This window comes from Pygocentrus nattereri, chromosome 26 (assembly GCF_015220715.1).
Source record: "Pygocentrus nattereri isolate fPygNat1 chromosome 26, fPygNat1.pri, whole genome shotgun sequence".
NCBI lineage: Eukaryota > Metazoa > Chordata > Actinopteri > Characiformes > Serrasalmidae > Pygocentrus > Pygocentrus nattereri.
In genome coordinates this window covers 28517501-28532942 of record NC_051236.1, presented here as the reverse complement: position 1 = coordinate 28532942, position 15442 = coordinate 28517501, and the positions used below count along the sequence as shown (strand labels likewise).

The following is a 15442-nucleotide window of genomic DNA, read 5'->3' as shown; positions in this document are numbered from 1 at the left end:
GCTGTGTTTACAAGCCGATTGAATACGTTCCGGTTACAGATTCAGACTGAGGTGTTTATATGCACGCGCTCTTCAGCAATTTGATGGAAAATCTTTGTTTACATGCACTCTACTAGTAATTTGATGCAAAATGACACAATGTACGTCACATGTACTTATAAAGGAAGTGGCGAGAGGAAGACGTTGTGTTCTGAGACACTGGACTGGACATCCATCCCACCACTGTCTTTATAAAATCAGAGCATAATCTCTGCAGAACATGTTTCTGCTCCACCGTGTTGAACGTTATAAACTTTTGCCAGAGCCGGATTATTACTGTGACACGAAAGCGCATACTCAGAACGTACGTTCCGATTGGGGTGTAATCCGATTCAGACGTTTACATGGCTATTATTCTTCTATTTAACGGATTATTTACAGGATTACCCACCGCGTTCAATAGGATCGAAATTATATTCCGAATGGCCTCAATCGGACTAGGCTATTCCGACTGAGGTGTTTACGTAGATGTATTCTATTCCAATTGAGCTTTTAGTCGGATTATTAATAGATTATTAGGTTGTATGTTCACATGGCTACTGTACTCAAAAAGGGTTCCTCAGAGACATGCCATAGAAGAACCACTTTTGATTCCCTAAAAAATGGTTCTAGATGTAAAACAGTAAACAGTGGTGAAGTCCTAAGGTGTATATATATATATATTTATATATGTAAATGTATATATATATATGTGTGTGTGTGTGTGTGTTTATAAATATTTCCAAAAGTATTTGCTCGTCTGCCTTCACACACATATAAAATTGAGTGACATTCTTAATCCATAGGGTTGATATGTTGTTATATGATGTCGGCCCACCCTTTGCAGCTATAACAGCTTCAACTCTTCTGGGAAGGCTTTCCACAAGGTGTAGGAGTGTGTTTATGGGAATTTTTGACCGTTCTTCCAGAAACGCATTTGTGAGGTCAGACACTGATGTTGGACGAGAAGGTCTGGCTCACAGTCTCCGCTCTAATTCATCCCAAAGGTGTTCTGTGGGGTTGAGGTCAGGACTCTGTGCAGGCCAGTCAAGTTCTTCCACACCAAACTGGCTCATCCACGTCTTTATGGACCTGCTTTGTGCACTGGTGCGCAGTCATTTTGGAACAGGAAGGGGTCGTCCCCAAACTTTTCCCACAAAGTTGGGAGCATGAGATTATCCAAAAATTTCCTTTCACTTGAACTAATGGGCCGAGCCCAACTCCTGAAAAACAACTTCACACCATGATCCCCCCTCCACCAAACTTTACACTTGGTACAATGCAGTCGGTCAAGTCCCGTTCTCCTGGCAACCGCCAAACCAGACTCGTCCATCGGATTGCCAGATGGAGAAGCATGATTGGTCACTCCAGAGAACACGTCTCCACTGCTCTAGAGTCCAGTGGCGGCGCTTTACACCACTGCATTCCACGCTTTGCATTGCGCTTGGTGATGTAAGGCCTGGATGCAGCTGCTCGGCCATGGAAACCCATTCCATGAAGCTCTCTACGCTGTTCTTGAGCTGATCTGAAGGCCACATGAAGTTTGGAGGTCTGTAGTGATTGACTCTGCAGAAAGTTGGTGACCTCTGCGCACCATGTGCCTCAGCATCTGTTGACCCTGCTCTGTGGTTTTACATGGCTGACCACTTTGTAGCTGAGTTGCTGTCGTTCCCAATCACTTCCACTTTGTTATAATCCCACTGACAGTGGACTGACTGACTGACTAACTTTTATTAGCAAGGAAATTTCATGACTGGACTTCATCACTGAGCTCCTGAGAGCGACCCATTCTTTCACTGATGTCTGTAGAAGCAGTCTGCAGGCCTAGGGGCTCGGCTTTATACAGCTGTGGAGATGGAAGTGACTGGAACAGCTGAATTCAATGATTTGGATGGATGAGTGAATACTTTTGGAAATACAGTGTATATATATCGCTGCTGTCGGAATAAAATCTTGTATGTCCAAAATGGTAACTTTACAGGAGAGGGAACTTTTAATGTAAGTCAATGGAATCAGACATTTTTGCATGTCATTTTTAGCCATTGCTCTTTCTCCATTCATCATGAAATTTACACAAAATGTAAAGGGCAACAGGTATTTTGAAAAGATATCCAAAGCTGAAAAATTTCAAAAATGGAGATACAAAGTTCTGTATTTGTATATTCAGATCATCATATATAAACAGCATGCAATGATATATGTATACATATATTCTTCTATACGTTCAACCTGGAATCTCACATAAAAAAAAAAGTTGACGTATTCAAACATTTACAGATGGTTTGGTATGATTAATCTCAAGCCATTCATAGATATAGTAATAAGCCAAGTGTATGCAAAATCATCATTTGGGCTATTTTCTGTTTGTAGATTTCTGGCCCTACCTTTTAAATTTCAATTTGCGACAATAATGTTTTATATTTGTTTTAGATTTATCATCAGTTTAATGTTTCAATAAAAACCTTCATTCAAAAAACACTGCCGCACATTTTTATGTCATTGCCACAACACAAATAGTTTCAGTCCATAGGTGGAGCATTACTGTAGCCACTTTTTAAAAAAAGGGGGAAGGTCCCTAATCCTAGCCCTTTACAGTCAAGAGAGTTTTTGCTTCTCCTATACAGAGATGCAAAGTTTTAATGTGGTAATATATAGTGCTGCTATAGTGGCATAATGGGGAGATTAAACGCACTAGTTTGTCTAGTTTGTTCACTGAAAAGGCCAAAAAAGACAGTGCAAGTCCACACAGGTAAGAAATGTCTCAGCCTTGGTAACAAACAGTGATATAGAGGGATTGAGTTTGGGCCTGGCTTTGGAAAAGCAATGAGGTTGGATTGAGGGGTAATGGAAATCAACAAAATCGGAACTCTAGATAGCAGGGATTAGCGAGTGTAACGGTCCAAAGAGCCCTCATATCCTTTTAAGCGCCCCCATTGCCAGGTTGTGTAAATATACCCTGAAATGTACCCAAAACACACTGACCCCATTCAAAGCAGCGGCTTCGGTTGTCATTAAATACTCTTAGTCTGCAAATGAAACCCGCTTACCTATCCAGCTCTTAATCAGGACATGCAGGGCTCCTCAGGGGCCTTTCTTAAGACATCCCGCATACAGGGAGCTCTACACTTCCGTTTTCTTTAAGATTCAACCACATTTTTAGAGACAGAGTGAAAGTTCAGCTACAATGTTTGCTCATCATTGTTTCAAACATACATTTGTAACACAAATAAGCCTCTATAGCTATTACTTGTGTTCTGCTTCCACCTCAAGGTCTTAGCACATCTTCAGCTATTTGAAGATAGAAAGAAATGGATGCTAACATTGAGCAAGTGTGAGAGTTTGGCTCCTGAAAAGCTTTTACATTGTTTTAAAGTGTTGTTTCGTTAGTGATTCTCTTGTTTTCAAAGCAGATATAGATGATGGCAATACATCTTCAACATAGCCTCAAAAATGACATGAATGCATGTTTGATAATTTTTTTTTCTGTATAAAAAAGTAAAAGTAATAAAATATATATATGCTTGCAAGGTTTTGACATGTTCACGCGGAATACTAGTTCATGAATTTTAATCAGGTGTCAGAAGTCATCTGTGAAATATAATCATTTTTCACATTTGCACACAGTCATTTTCACTCAGAAACGCAAGTGAAATACTCATGTAAATCTACTTTCAGAAGCGTCACCAGTAGCTCATCTTCTGGCCACTTGACTGAATAAATGGCAGTGTTGGCTCCTGAGCTGTGCTTTAGGGAGTGTCCCACAGGGACTGGGAGGTCAGCGTTAATGTACAGAGTGTTTAGTGTCTGCACTGAGGCAGAGGGAGCTTGTTTAGATGGGGCTGTGGTTAGCAGGGGGGGGGTTGGTGTGGAAGAAACAGAATGCTGAGGACCACTGGGTCACAGAGAAGGCCATTCTGGAGCGGAACAGTGGGCTCATGGGATGCGGCCGGAGTGGAGGGAATTCTCTCCACCACATACAGCTTATCTGTTGCCTTTAGGAATCTGCCCTGTTTATGTTTCTTCTTCTTGATGCACTGCTTGTTGTTCTGAGGCAGCTATGAGAACTTTCTTCTGGCCTCTTGGTGTGTGTATGTGTGTGTGTGTGTGTGTGTGTGTGTGTGTGTGTGTGTGTGTGTGTGTGTGTGTGTTTAGTTTTTCTATATTGTCGGAAAAAAAAGTCTTGTAGTACAAACAAAATTGTAATACATCCAAAAAATATATATGTTTTATATACTTATATACAGATACTTACATATATAATATATATAATTCATATGAGATATATTTTCCTCAGGACATGATTGCTAAAATGTTCACATCTACATCCATTATGCTGCTATTTAATCCCTGTAAGTATTGTGTTCATATTCAATTCAATTTTAAGTTTTGGTTGAAACCAAAGCAGTGAAAATCTTGAGCTGCCCTGATGAAATCAGGATTTTTTCCCCCAGTATCTTAGTAAATACATCCAAAGGAGCTCTCCCATTGGTCAGGCCTTCAGGAGCTGTAAAGAATTCATTACACATAGGATTATGTGGGGGGCAGTCGTGGGCTGGAGGTTAGGGATCTGGCCCTGTGACCGGAAGGTTGCCGGTTCGATCCCCAGCACTGACAGTCCATGACTGAGGTGTCCTTGAGCAAGACACCTAACCCCCAACTGCTCCCTGGGCGCCGTGGATAGGGCTGCCCACCGCTCCGGGCAAGTGTGCTCACTGCCCCCTAGTGTGTGTGTTCACTAGTGTGCATGTGGTTTTTCACTTCACAGGTGGGTTAAATGCGGAGGTGGAATTTCCCCGGTTGTGGGATCAAAAAAGTATCACTTAATCACTTAATTAACTATCAACTGACGACTGACAGTGGAATCAACCAATTACATTTACAAAAGGTGGGATAAAGTTAGTGATAAGAAATGCCACTCTATGCCTTCTGGAAGTCCCAGATAAAATGCTGACAGTTGCTGAATGGATTTGAGAAGCAGAAAACAGGAGTGGTATTTATCACTGTTAGCTTAGTGTTAATGCACAAATCATTAAGGGGGCCTAGTCTATGCATTTTGGAATGAGAGTCTTCTTGTATCGTCCTATGCAAAGGTTTAGGCATCCTTAGGCAAATGGCATTTTGTTTTTCTAAGTGAAAGTAAGCTAACATGTCCTCTACGGAGACCACATTTCTGAGCAAATATACATATGACTCCACATTCTGACATTATTTAAAAATAAACCTCTGTGTATGTGTGTGTGTAGAGCTGCTCAGCTCGGATTGCTTTTGGCAAAGAAAATCCCCCATGAGTGGGCACCTACTTTCTTTTGGTAAATTAATAAGCTTCAATGTGGAAATAAAAGCAGGCAAAAGTTCAGGGTCTGTCTGGGATGGGGCCTATCAGCTCTTCTGTAGTCATTAGCTCGGCTTCTCTCTCTCTCTCTCTCTCGCTCTCTCTCTCTTTTTTTCTCTTGTTCTCTCTCTTTCTTTCTCTCTTTCGCTCTCTCTCTTTCTCTGGCTGAAGAGCAGAGGCAGACAGTGGTCTGAGTAATGAAGACGGATGTGTCCTGCTATCAGGAAGCCACTTACTGCGGTTTGATGTAACCTTAAACATCGTGGATAGCTCAATGGCACTCACCACAACGAATCTAATTAATGGATAGCAGTCCTAAAGAGGGTGACGCTGTATGCATTTGCAGATGAAGCTGGGGCGCTAATTAAAAGCTGTTCAAATATCACACTGTGAGTTCTTAGCTTGTCTGTGTGTGTGTTTTCTTCTTTTTTCTATTCACAGGGAATTCTTTATCCACTCTTTATCCAAAAAACATCCATACTGAATCCCTAAGCGCTCCCTTTACTCTTAGGTGTCTAAAATGTGCTGACATTAGATGCGTAAACAAGCTAGCCACATTTCTATCCAGTGTCTGAGAATCCAATTGTTCTTATTACACATTTTTTTAACACTTTTTTTTTCATACCTGTTGTTGGAATATGGTGGCGGTAAGCACCTGTGCACTGAGTCAGAAGTATCAAAAATAAAATGCCTCAGGGTGAGTGCTGATAGAGAACACACACACACACACACACACACACACACACACACACACACCTACAGACCTGCCTAACCTGCCCTGTTTTTATAAGCTCTGCTGGTGCTAGCGCTGATGTTAAGTGGAGACCTGTATGTGTTGTAATAACAGAGCACTCCACGCCTGAAGGGAGAAAGAGACAGAGAGAGAGAGAGACAGAGGGTGGGGCATTTGAAAGGACAGGTGTGAAGCCACAAGCTCTCATCAGTAGACATTTTCACCCTAACAAAGGGGGCTGTGTTTGTTTTCCAATCAAAAGGCCTAATGACTTGGCCTCAGAACTCCGAATGAAAAGCGATATTTGAAACTCAGGTCAGTCTGTCAGGCTCTATTGAATGTGTTCGCCCTTGTTGCTGACACATCCTCTAAAGCCAAAATAACTTAAACATCTCAGCCCCGTTTCCCAGACCCATTCTAAGCCTACGACTAGACTAGAAATGCCATTTAACGGTGAATCACCACCGCCGTTGTAATGTAGTCCAAGACTAGACTTAATACTCGTATGGGAAACAGGCTGCATTTATAAACCACATAACTAATACAGCTGCCGCCAGTAATTGGCTCATTGACTTTGAGTTTCAGAGTAGATTAACATTCTGTTTGAGTACAAACAATTTATAATGGTTGTAAAAATGCACGGATGCTTTGATCTAATGGGGCCAATTTAATTACACTGATTTTGAAATGGTTCAAGTATCACATATAATCAATTAAAGTAATATTCAATAAAGTGTTCTTTGCAACAAAGGAGAATACCTAAGTACAACAAACAAAAAATCAGATTTTCTGCATTTTTATATAGTGTCTCTAATAGCTGTGTAGTTACACCATAACAATACACGCAAAAACAATGTAATTACTGATAATGGATTCACTACTACAGATGGATTACAGCGGCTCAGCTCATGCAAATACACATTTACATCAATGACAGTTTTAACTCATGTTACTACAGGAGTGTAACGATGTCATGTTATGTTATGTAATCACATGTGTGTGAACTGCTGTTTTTCCAACAAGACCTTTTTGATTGTAAGAGCAGGTGTGTTATTTACCTGCATTATGATACACTTCACCAGCAGTGTCTATCACCAGTAGTTATGTTGTTGTTGCATGCGTTATTAATGTGTAAGTACACAATTTTAAGAGATACTTAAAATAAAATTGAATTGTATGTTTTAAAGTAACAGGTTTTCAATTGAACTTTAGTCTGCTTTAAGAAAACAGGCTTGAATGCATTTCCTAACACTCTATAGTATGTTTTATAGTATGTTTTATAGTATGTTTTAAAATATGTTTTAGCCACATTCTAGTCACAATAATAACATCATTGCAACAAAATCTGTTCCAATGTCCAACCGAAATGCACTCGTATGCTTAATAGAGTCAAACATAAAAAGCATTACTTACATATAATTTAGATACATATATTTTGTGCTCAGTTGTTTGTAATGATATATAATAAGTATATACTTATTTTTTATAAAAATGCAATTAAATACTAATAAAATTTAAATGCAATTAAGTGCATTTTAGTTATGGTATAACTCAAAAGGCAGCACTGAAGAGAAGAAGTTCATAAAGTTGCGTATTTAGAATAGAACACTTGTAAGTACACACAAGTGTGCGTGTGTGTGTGCGTGTGTGTGTATTGCCATAAGAAAATTTAATACATTGTTTTCATGTCTTTATTGCCCTACACTGTTTGAGGCACATGTGTGAATTTCCCTTTAGCTTTTGTCCAGGACAGTCCCCATTAATAAACAGTACCAACAGAACTGTCAATGATCCAGAGTTAGCCAAAAAGTTTCATTGTTGCCTGCATAAAATAAATACAAACAACATAATGATGCATACTTCTATTCATTCAGTGCATTTAAAAACAATGCTAAATCATATTAAAATAATTGAATGTTATTTCATTTTTTGTGAAAAGTATATAACGCAGTAGATCATTTCCTACACAAGGTTCTATGTGAGGTTGTAGGCATCTACCGTGCCTATTCATTCTCTCCTGCTGGCTGAAAGTTTCCCTCGGCCTGTTCCACTGAGTGACCTGCTCTTTTCTCTCTCTCTGTCTCGGAACAGTATCAGCAGTGTCGGACGGCTGTGTGGAAGACTTTGGCCTGTCAGTGGCAGACGTGGCCTGTGGTAGTTGTGGCTGTGGCTTTGCTGGCCCTGGTGCCATATGCAGTGGTTCGCATGCTGACGGCCTTCCAGAACCCCCCTCCACACGCACTGTTCAGAACTGCCGCCATCTGCTTCGGCCTGTTGACCGAAACGCTGCTGATCAGGTGAGTCTCAAAGAGTGCAAGTCATGATGAGGTCCATAGATCTTAGGCTTTCAGTGGGAGAAGGAAAGGAGTAAGTCTTGACTCATCACATCAGCCAGATGTCCTACTGTGACTATTTGCCTGTTATGCAAAATTTCCAACCACAAACAGTTTCTTTTACCTGATGTGTATTGGCAGTTAAATTGACAGTTAAGTAAAAAAAAAGGCAAGAAAAATATACCCACTTAAAACAACTGTAACTATCTCATTGTTGTCACAGAACACAAGCAGGGACTTGCTATTGGTGACTAGCTTTTAGCGGAAAAATCTGGAAGTGTGGAGAGCAAAACAGGTGTAACGCTTGTGGAGATCTTAGAAAGTATTTAATGTGTAGTTAGATGTTACTGTACAACAGTACCTGTTAGTAGTTACTATTTTTGGTAGTTTTCTCATTATACCATTGTGTAATTAGTATGCAATTATTAGTGTTAATAAATATTAAGAAAATATTAGCATTATTAAACGGTTAACCATAAATCACATATAGATATAGACATATTGCTGTAAAACTCCAAAATTCAAACTTTACAGGAGAAGGAAAAACACACTTTACTTTAAATGTGAGTGAATGGAATCAGACGGTTTTCTTTGGTCCTTTATTCCTTAAATTTACAGACAATGTAAATGGTAACAAGCATTTTCAAAAACTGAAACACGATATGAGATTATAAGATATGCGTTTTTTCCGACAGCAGTTATACACTTAATGATACGTACAGTTTCACTGAAGAGAAACTGAAAGTGATTTTATCCTATTTTGCAGTACATTATGAAAAATTTCATGTTTAGTTCCCTGCACTAATTCTACTCTTTGCTGAACACTGTAATTAGTTACAGTAATATTACTGTAATCCACCTACAGCACAATGTGTAACAAATAATACAGCAAAACACTGATGTTGGAAATATTTAGATGCTTCTAAGCAATTTCATAATGTAGAAAGCCATTTAGCTGTTTCCTTAAGCAAAACAAACAAGAATAATATTAAAGTTATAAAATTCTCTATTTGCTAATACTTTGAATATTTCATAACTGTCCAAAAAAAACATGTTTCTGTTTTTTTTTTGTCTTTACATTGAAAGTGAAGAACGTTTTTCCACTCTTCTGTGAACTGGAGAAGCACGATTTGAAAACATGGTAAAAACTTAGATTTCCCCAAATTTTCTGGGAGTGTAAAACACATGCGGTAACTGTTTTACAGTGTTTTCACAACTCATGTTGATAAGGTTGCTTAGAGTTTGACTGTTGTTGAGTGGTGACACAAATGTGGCCAGTTCTAACTTTCTTACAGCGAGACACCTGTAACAGGGGGAATTCCCGGGAGTGAGAAACACCCCTGCTCTCCTGCTGAACCTGTTTTGGTGTGAGGGAGGAGAGGGGGAAGCTGAAATTAATTTGGTGGTTGGGGCTTTGGGGTTGCCAGGAGGTGCGCACATCTGTGCCTGTCTAATTGCAGAGATGACAATAAAACATGTGACACAGCCCGCAAGCCTTCAACAGAGGGAGGGAGGGAGGGAGTGAGGGAGGGAGGGAGGGAGGGAGAGAGAGAGAGAGAGAGAGAGAGAGAGAGAGAGTGAGAGAGAGAGAGGAGGGCGCGAGAGAGAGCCTTAGAAAGAGAAAGAAGGGGAGAGAGAGAAAGAGAGAGAAGGAGAAAAGAGACAGAGAGAGATCGGTGGGGGGGAATGGGGGGAGATGTTCGCTCCAATTTAAACACATCTAATCATTGTCACTCACCTGGCTCTGGCTCTGATTAATGTAGACCTGAACGGAGGGTGTGTGAGGTGTGTATTTCTTGTGTGTGTGTGTGTGTGTGTGTGTGGGGTAGAAAGCTTTTTCAATGTTTCTACTCAGGTGTCTTTCCCATTCTGTGTGTGTCCGTGGTGAACAGTGACTGTTTGTGCTAGGACCCAAAAAAAGTTAACGTGAAAAGTGAACTAAACACATTTCATGATTTAATTGAAGCTTGTAAGAGACATTAACACATATTTTACCCTGCAGCAGCTTTACAGCTACTCTTTCAGAGCTGCTACTGTTTTCTATCTCTAACACTCATTGGTCAGGCTACTGCTTCTATTTGGCCTCCAGAAGGCCAAATGTAATGAGGTTTCTTTCCCATAAAAATTGCTGGCATCCACTGGAAATCTAAATATGGTCAGTTGATTCCCCTGTCAGTTCCTAATTATGTTAGTGGTTAACCTCACATAGTCTAGAAGATCTAGAAGGATGTGTAGCTGTCAAGACGCCGTTACTGAGAAAAGGAAATTGAAAATTGTACAAATAAATCAAAGAAGCTGCTAAATGAATGATTGAGTTTGGAATTACTTGGAAAATGCAACCAACTTCTATGACTGAACTTTGAACGGGTGGAAAAATATTTTTTAAATACTAATATATATATATATATATATATATATATCCTTTCTTGTTGTTTTTCAGTTTCTGACATCATTTGAAAATGCCTGTTAGCCCTAAAATGACCTAGGAAAATGTCTTGCTCCATTGGCTTATATTAAAAGTAAAGTAGGTTTTTTTTCCTTTTCCTGTAAAGTTACCATTTTGGAGACAAGGTGTTCTTCCAACAACAGCAATATATATTTAGTTGATCAGGCATCTTTTCTGCCTTTTTTTCTGACTTTGAAAATTGAATAACTTGCACTTACTGGATATTTTGACTGGAAATTAAATAAACAAAGGGTGATCTTTGACCTTGGACATCATTGTGTCATAGAGTGGTAGGAGGATGCGTTTTGATTGCCAGTTCACGTTGGCTTCGACATAAACAGCCTTTTGATAAACTCACAGTATACCTTTCTTCAGCACTCAGCTTCAGTTCAATTCAATGCATCACATTTGCCAGTGGAAACATACAGTGGAATATAAAAGCAGGAATACACACGTGTGTGTGTGTGTGTGTGTGTGTGTGTGTGTGTGTGTGTGTGTGGGTGTGTGTGTGTGGGTGTGTGTGTGTGGGTGTGTGTTCGTTGCAGGCCACTGCTGCATGAAGTATTTGCTAGAGCTTGATTAAGTCGAGATAAATTTGATTAGATTACTATAAACACCTTTTCCTCTCTATGACTCCGAGACTCAGTTTACCTCTGTGCTTTCACTACTGTAATCACTAAAGCAATGAGCCAAAGCACTATGAATCTCCCCCACATACACATGCCCCTGGAGTGTGAGTGTGTGTGCGTATATATGTGTGTGTCTGGGTGTGATTCACATCTTTTAACTATGATTACGATTTGAAGAACACCAAATGTCTGCTCCATATTAATGCTCCTTTTCCTGTGAAAAGGAATGTGCAGTAATTTCCTTTTCTGAAATACGTGTCACACTCACAGACGGGTCATTACAGCCACACTCCGGCCAGAAATATGAGTCAGTTTTCTGCTGCTTGTGAAAGGTATGCGCACTATTGACATGATCAATGAGGGGTAAAATTAAAAGCTGCATTGATCCCCCCTATTTTCCCCTTTTTCTCTGCTTGGGCCCCTGAGATACTGCAGTGCAATTTCCATGCATAACAACCTTTCTGCATTTCCCAATGTAATATGGCATTGGAAATAGGATTTTAACTTCCTACAAGATTGAGATGTCATCATCAGGGCAAGCGGGCATGTTACAGCAACATATGAAGTAGGAAACGACGGTTTCAGCTTGAAATGATCAGATCATATTTATTATATTTAATGCAGATCAAGACTCAGGATTCATGACTGTAGATGATTTCTATTACACAACGTTGGTGGTTTTTGGATTGGAGCACAGCTCTTTGTCTAAATATGACAAGAAAATCTGAGACAAGATAACAAGACCTTCATTCGTTTATTAAGTTCTTTATTTGTTTACAGCAGTTAACATGACAGAGAGTAATGCGATGCAATAAACAGTAACATTTATTGTGCACTCTTAAAGGACGGGTTCTTAAAGGGTCTATCAGTTCTATATAGAACCATGAACACCCAAAGCACCACTTAAATGATTCTTGCATGGCAAAAATTGTTCTTCAGATTGATGGAGAATGTGTTGTTTATGGCTCTTTAAAGTACTTGTTTGAAAAGAGTTCTATATAGCACCTAAAAGGGTTCTTCTATTGTTGTAAGCTTGACATTGTAACTATAGAAGAACCCTTATTGGTGCTATATAGGACCTTTATGTACTCTATACAGAACCATGTATAACACATTCTCCAAAAGGTTCTATATAGAACCATGGTCATGATCTTTTTAAGAGTGTCAGGCCTGTTCGATCTATTTGCTGATGATATCAATCAATGACGACGACTCATGATTTTAGTGGTATTGGCCAAAATGTTTTGGTCAAACTCCAGAAGCCTGGACTTCTGAAGACAGAGCAAAACCTTTGATAGTTGTGCCACTGGGAACCAAATATAAGTCCTGCTGTGTTTTTAAACAGAAATGCAATTTGACCTGGTGAGTTTGAACACAAAACACCATAACAAAACATATAAGATGTATCCCAACCTGAACTTTAGCGTGAGAATAACACAGTATTACAGACAAAATAACTTTTTTATGAAGGGAATTCATACAAAAAGAAGAGATGAAGTAATTAACAGAAACCTAATGCATAAAAACGTCTGTGTAGCTCCCACAGTATTTAGATGAATTAACAATGTGAGTTGCTGACTATCGAGAACTGACAGTTATATCAGTTAGTAAAGCACTAAAGCTGCACTGTGTAAAATTTGGTCTTTAAATAATCATTTTTATAAACGTGTCTGTGTGTAAACAAGTGTGAAGAACCTCCAAAGCTCAAAGAACCTCCGCATTGTGTAAAGGTTTTATACCAATTAAGGTTGTTCTTCTAACTGTTCTTTCAATGCAAAAACCATTAAGGACCCATTATTTCTGCAGTGTAAAGGATGTAGATCACAGTAAAGAAAGCGTTTAATGACCAGTGTTTCCAAGACCAGTCACTATTTTATTAACAATGAGTTACTGATGAATTCCTCAGTTATGTGGCCTCCTGAGGCCTACCACGTGTGGTCATGAAGCCTGAGCTGATGGTAACAGGAGAGCGTCCCGAGTGGACATGCATGGACACTCAGTTTAACGAGAATTGTGCTGCGGTAATGAGGGGGAAAGGGGCTATATTAGGATGCCCATATTAGGCAATTAACCGCCTCAGTGCTCTGAGTAAGACAGAAGTTCTCAAGAAGATGAAGTCTGAGAATAACTCAAGCTTGAGCAAGGAGCTGAGATTTCCTTTTGGTTTTGGAAATGGGTTTGTTCCTTGGAAATGTAGTCAGTTTAGTCAATTCACTGTGCTGGGTGTGGTTGCATCTATGGCATCTTGTAATCTGCAGGGGAACTAGAACACTGAAAAAAGTGGTGCATTGGATTTGCTTAATTAATTAATTCATGTGCGCTGGATCGATATACTGCCAGCAATAGGTGAACTGAAATAGAAGATGATTATCTACAGTGCTGTGCAAAAGTCAGAGACCACCGTTCAGTTATTTAATTTCCAGTAAAAATGACTTTTTCAGCATCAGGGGAAAAAAGATTGTCCGTTCTTCAACGAAATTTGCAGGCACATTTTCTCCAAAGTTCAGCCTCAGTTAGTTGGTTCAATTTTCTGCCTTTCACCATCCAAGAATCCCCAAATTGCATTCAGTGATGAGGTCTGGACTAAGGTGGTCAGTCCATTGTTCTGAGAAGACCAGCTGCTTCTTTGATTAGCAAATGTTTTTTTCTACTGTCTTCTTTTCTCAATGGCTTCTGGACACCTACACATCTTTTTAGACTCATAATGTTGAGTTGTCTTCTCACAGTGGAAGGGTGGATTGTGGATCATTTTTCAGAGCAGAAGCAAGAGTGGAGCTTGACTTTTCTCAAAGATGAAAGCTTTATGCACCGCTTATTTGATAGGGACAGTTTTGGTTGTCTACCAGGTCTTACAAGGTTGTTGGAGGCCCCATTTTCTCTATATCTTTTAATAATGTTTTCAACTCCAGTTTTACGAAACTCCTGCTTTATGTTTTTACTCTTCCTTTCACTTTTACCCTTTTATGCAAGTAGATTATCTTGTTTAAACTCTTCAGAAATAGTTAATGGCCATTTTGCCTGAAAATGAGACAAATGAAAGGTGGATGCTGCCTTTTGTGAAGCACTGCATACCATGAAGCAAGTAAAACGTTACCTTTTCTGTTTATGGACACAAAGCTGAGTGAGTGTGCTTTTTCAGAGATTAAAAAGGCAGAAGACAAATCCAGAGGCCAAGATGTAAACTATAGCTTTTTGCCTGCGATTATCAGACTGTCCGCTGTGTGCCGGCCTGTAATGCCTGTGATTTTCTCTGAAAAATGAGTAATTCATATCTGTAGGCCTGACCTTCCACTTTCCAGCCCAACTTTAATACATAGGTTGACTTTTCCTGTCAACAACTGACTAAAAAACTAAACTTAATCTGATCTGCGGTTCTCCTTGGAGAAGTGACTCAGAAATGCATTCATCTCTGATCTAAGACAACTACTCACTTGCTCTTTTGACTCTCTAAGAAGTCATCTAAAGATTTAGAAAAGGAAAGTTGGTGCGCACCGTCCTACATGAGGATTTGCAGTGTGGTCAGTGTGCGTTCAGACTGGCTTTGTTTGGCAAAAAGCTCTTTGTGACTGATACTGTATTTAGACTAAACTCACGCCCTTCAGTGTTCCACACAAACCCCTATTTTGGTAACGAAGTGAAGTAATCTCTGAATCATTTCAATTAAACTGAAAGTAGGGTAAACATTCTCTCTTTCTCTCTCTCTCGCTCTCTCACTCTCTCTCGCTCTCTCGTGTTTTTTTGACTCTTTTTCAATATAAGTAATTGGAATAATGCTCCGGGTGCCCTGAATCATTAGCAAATGAGCAGACCTGCTTTTATTAGCCTCCGACTTGTAAATAATGCATTACGTTCCTGGCGTAAACACGATCAACCCTGCGCCATGTTCATAATGGAAAGAAATGGAGCTCAGCTTCACCTAACTGGGGCTGTTCAGCACAAATTCAACGTGAA

General features: G+C 39.6%; 1 protein-coding gene across 2 annotated transcripts in view; it reads left to right on the top strand.

The window, feature by feature from the left end:
* The window catches only part of LOC108427650, a 150513-nt gene that overhangs the window by 120777 nt on the left and 14294 nt on the right, over positions 1–15442 (top strand). For both annotated transcript variants that reach the window (XM_017697940.2, XM_017697939.2), the window contains exon 4: positions 8175–8380. In XM_017697940.2, the coding sequence (XP_017553429.1) occupies positions 8175–8380 (206 nt within the window). The remainder of the gene's footprint in view (positions 1–8174; positions 8381–15442) is intronic.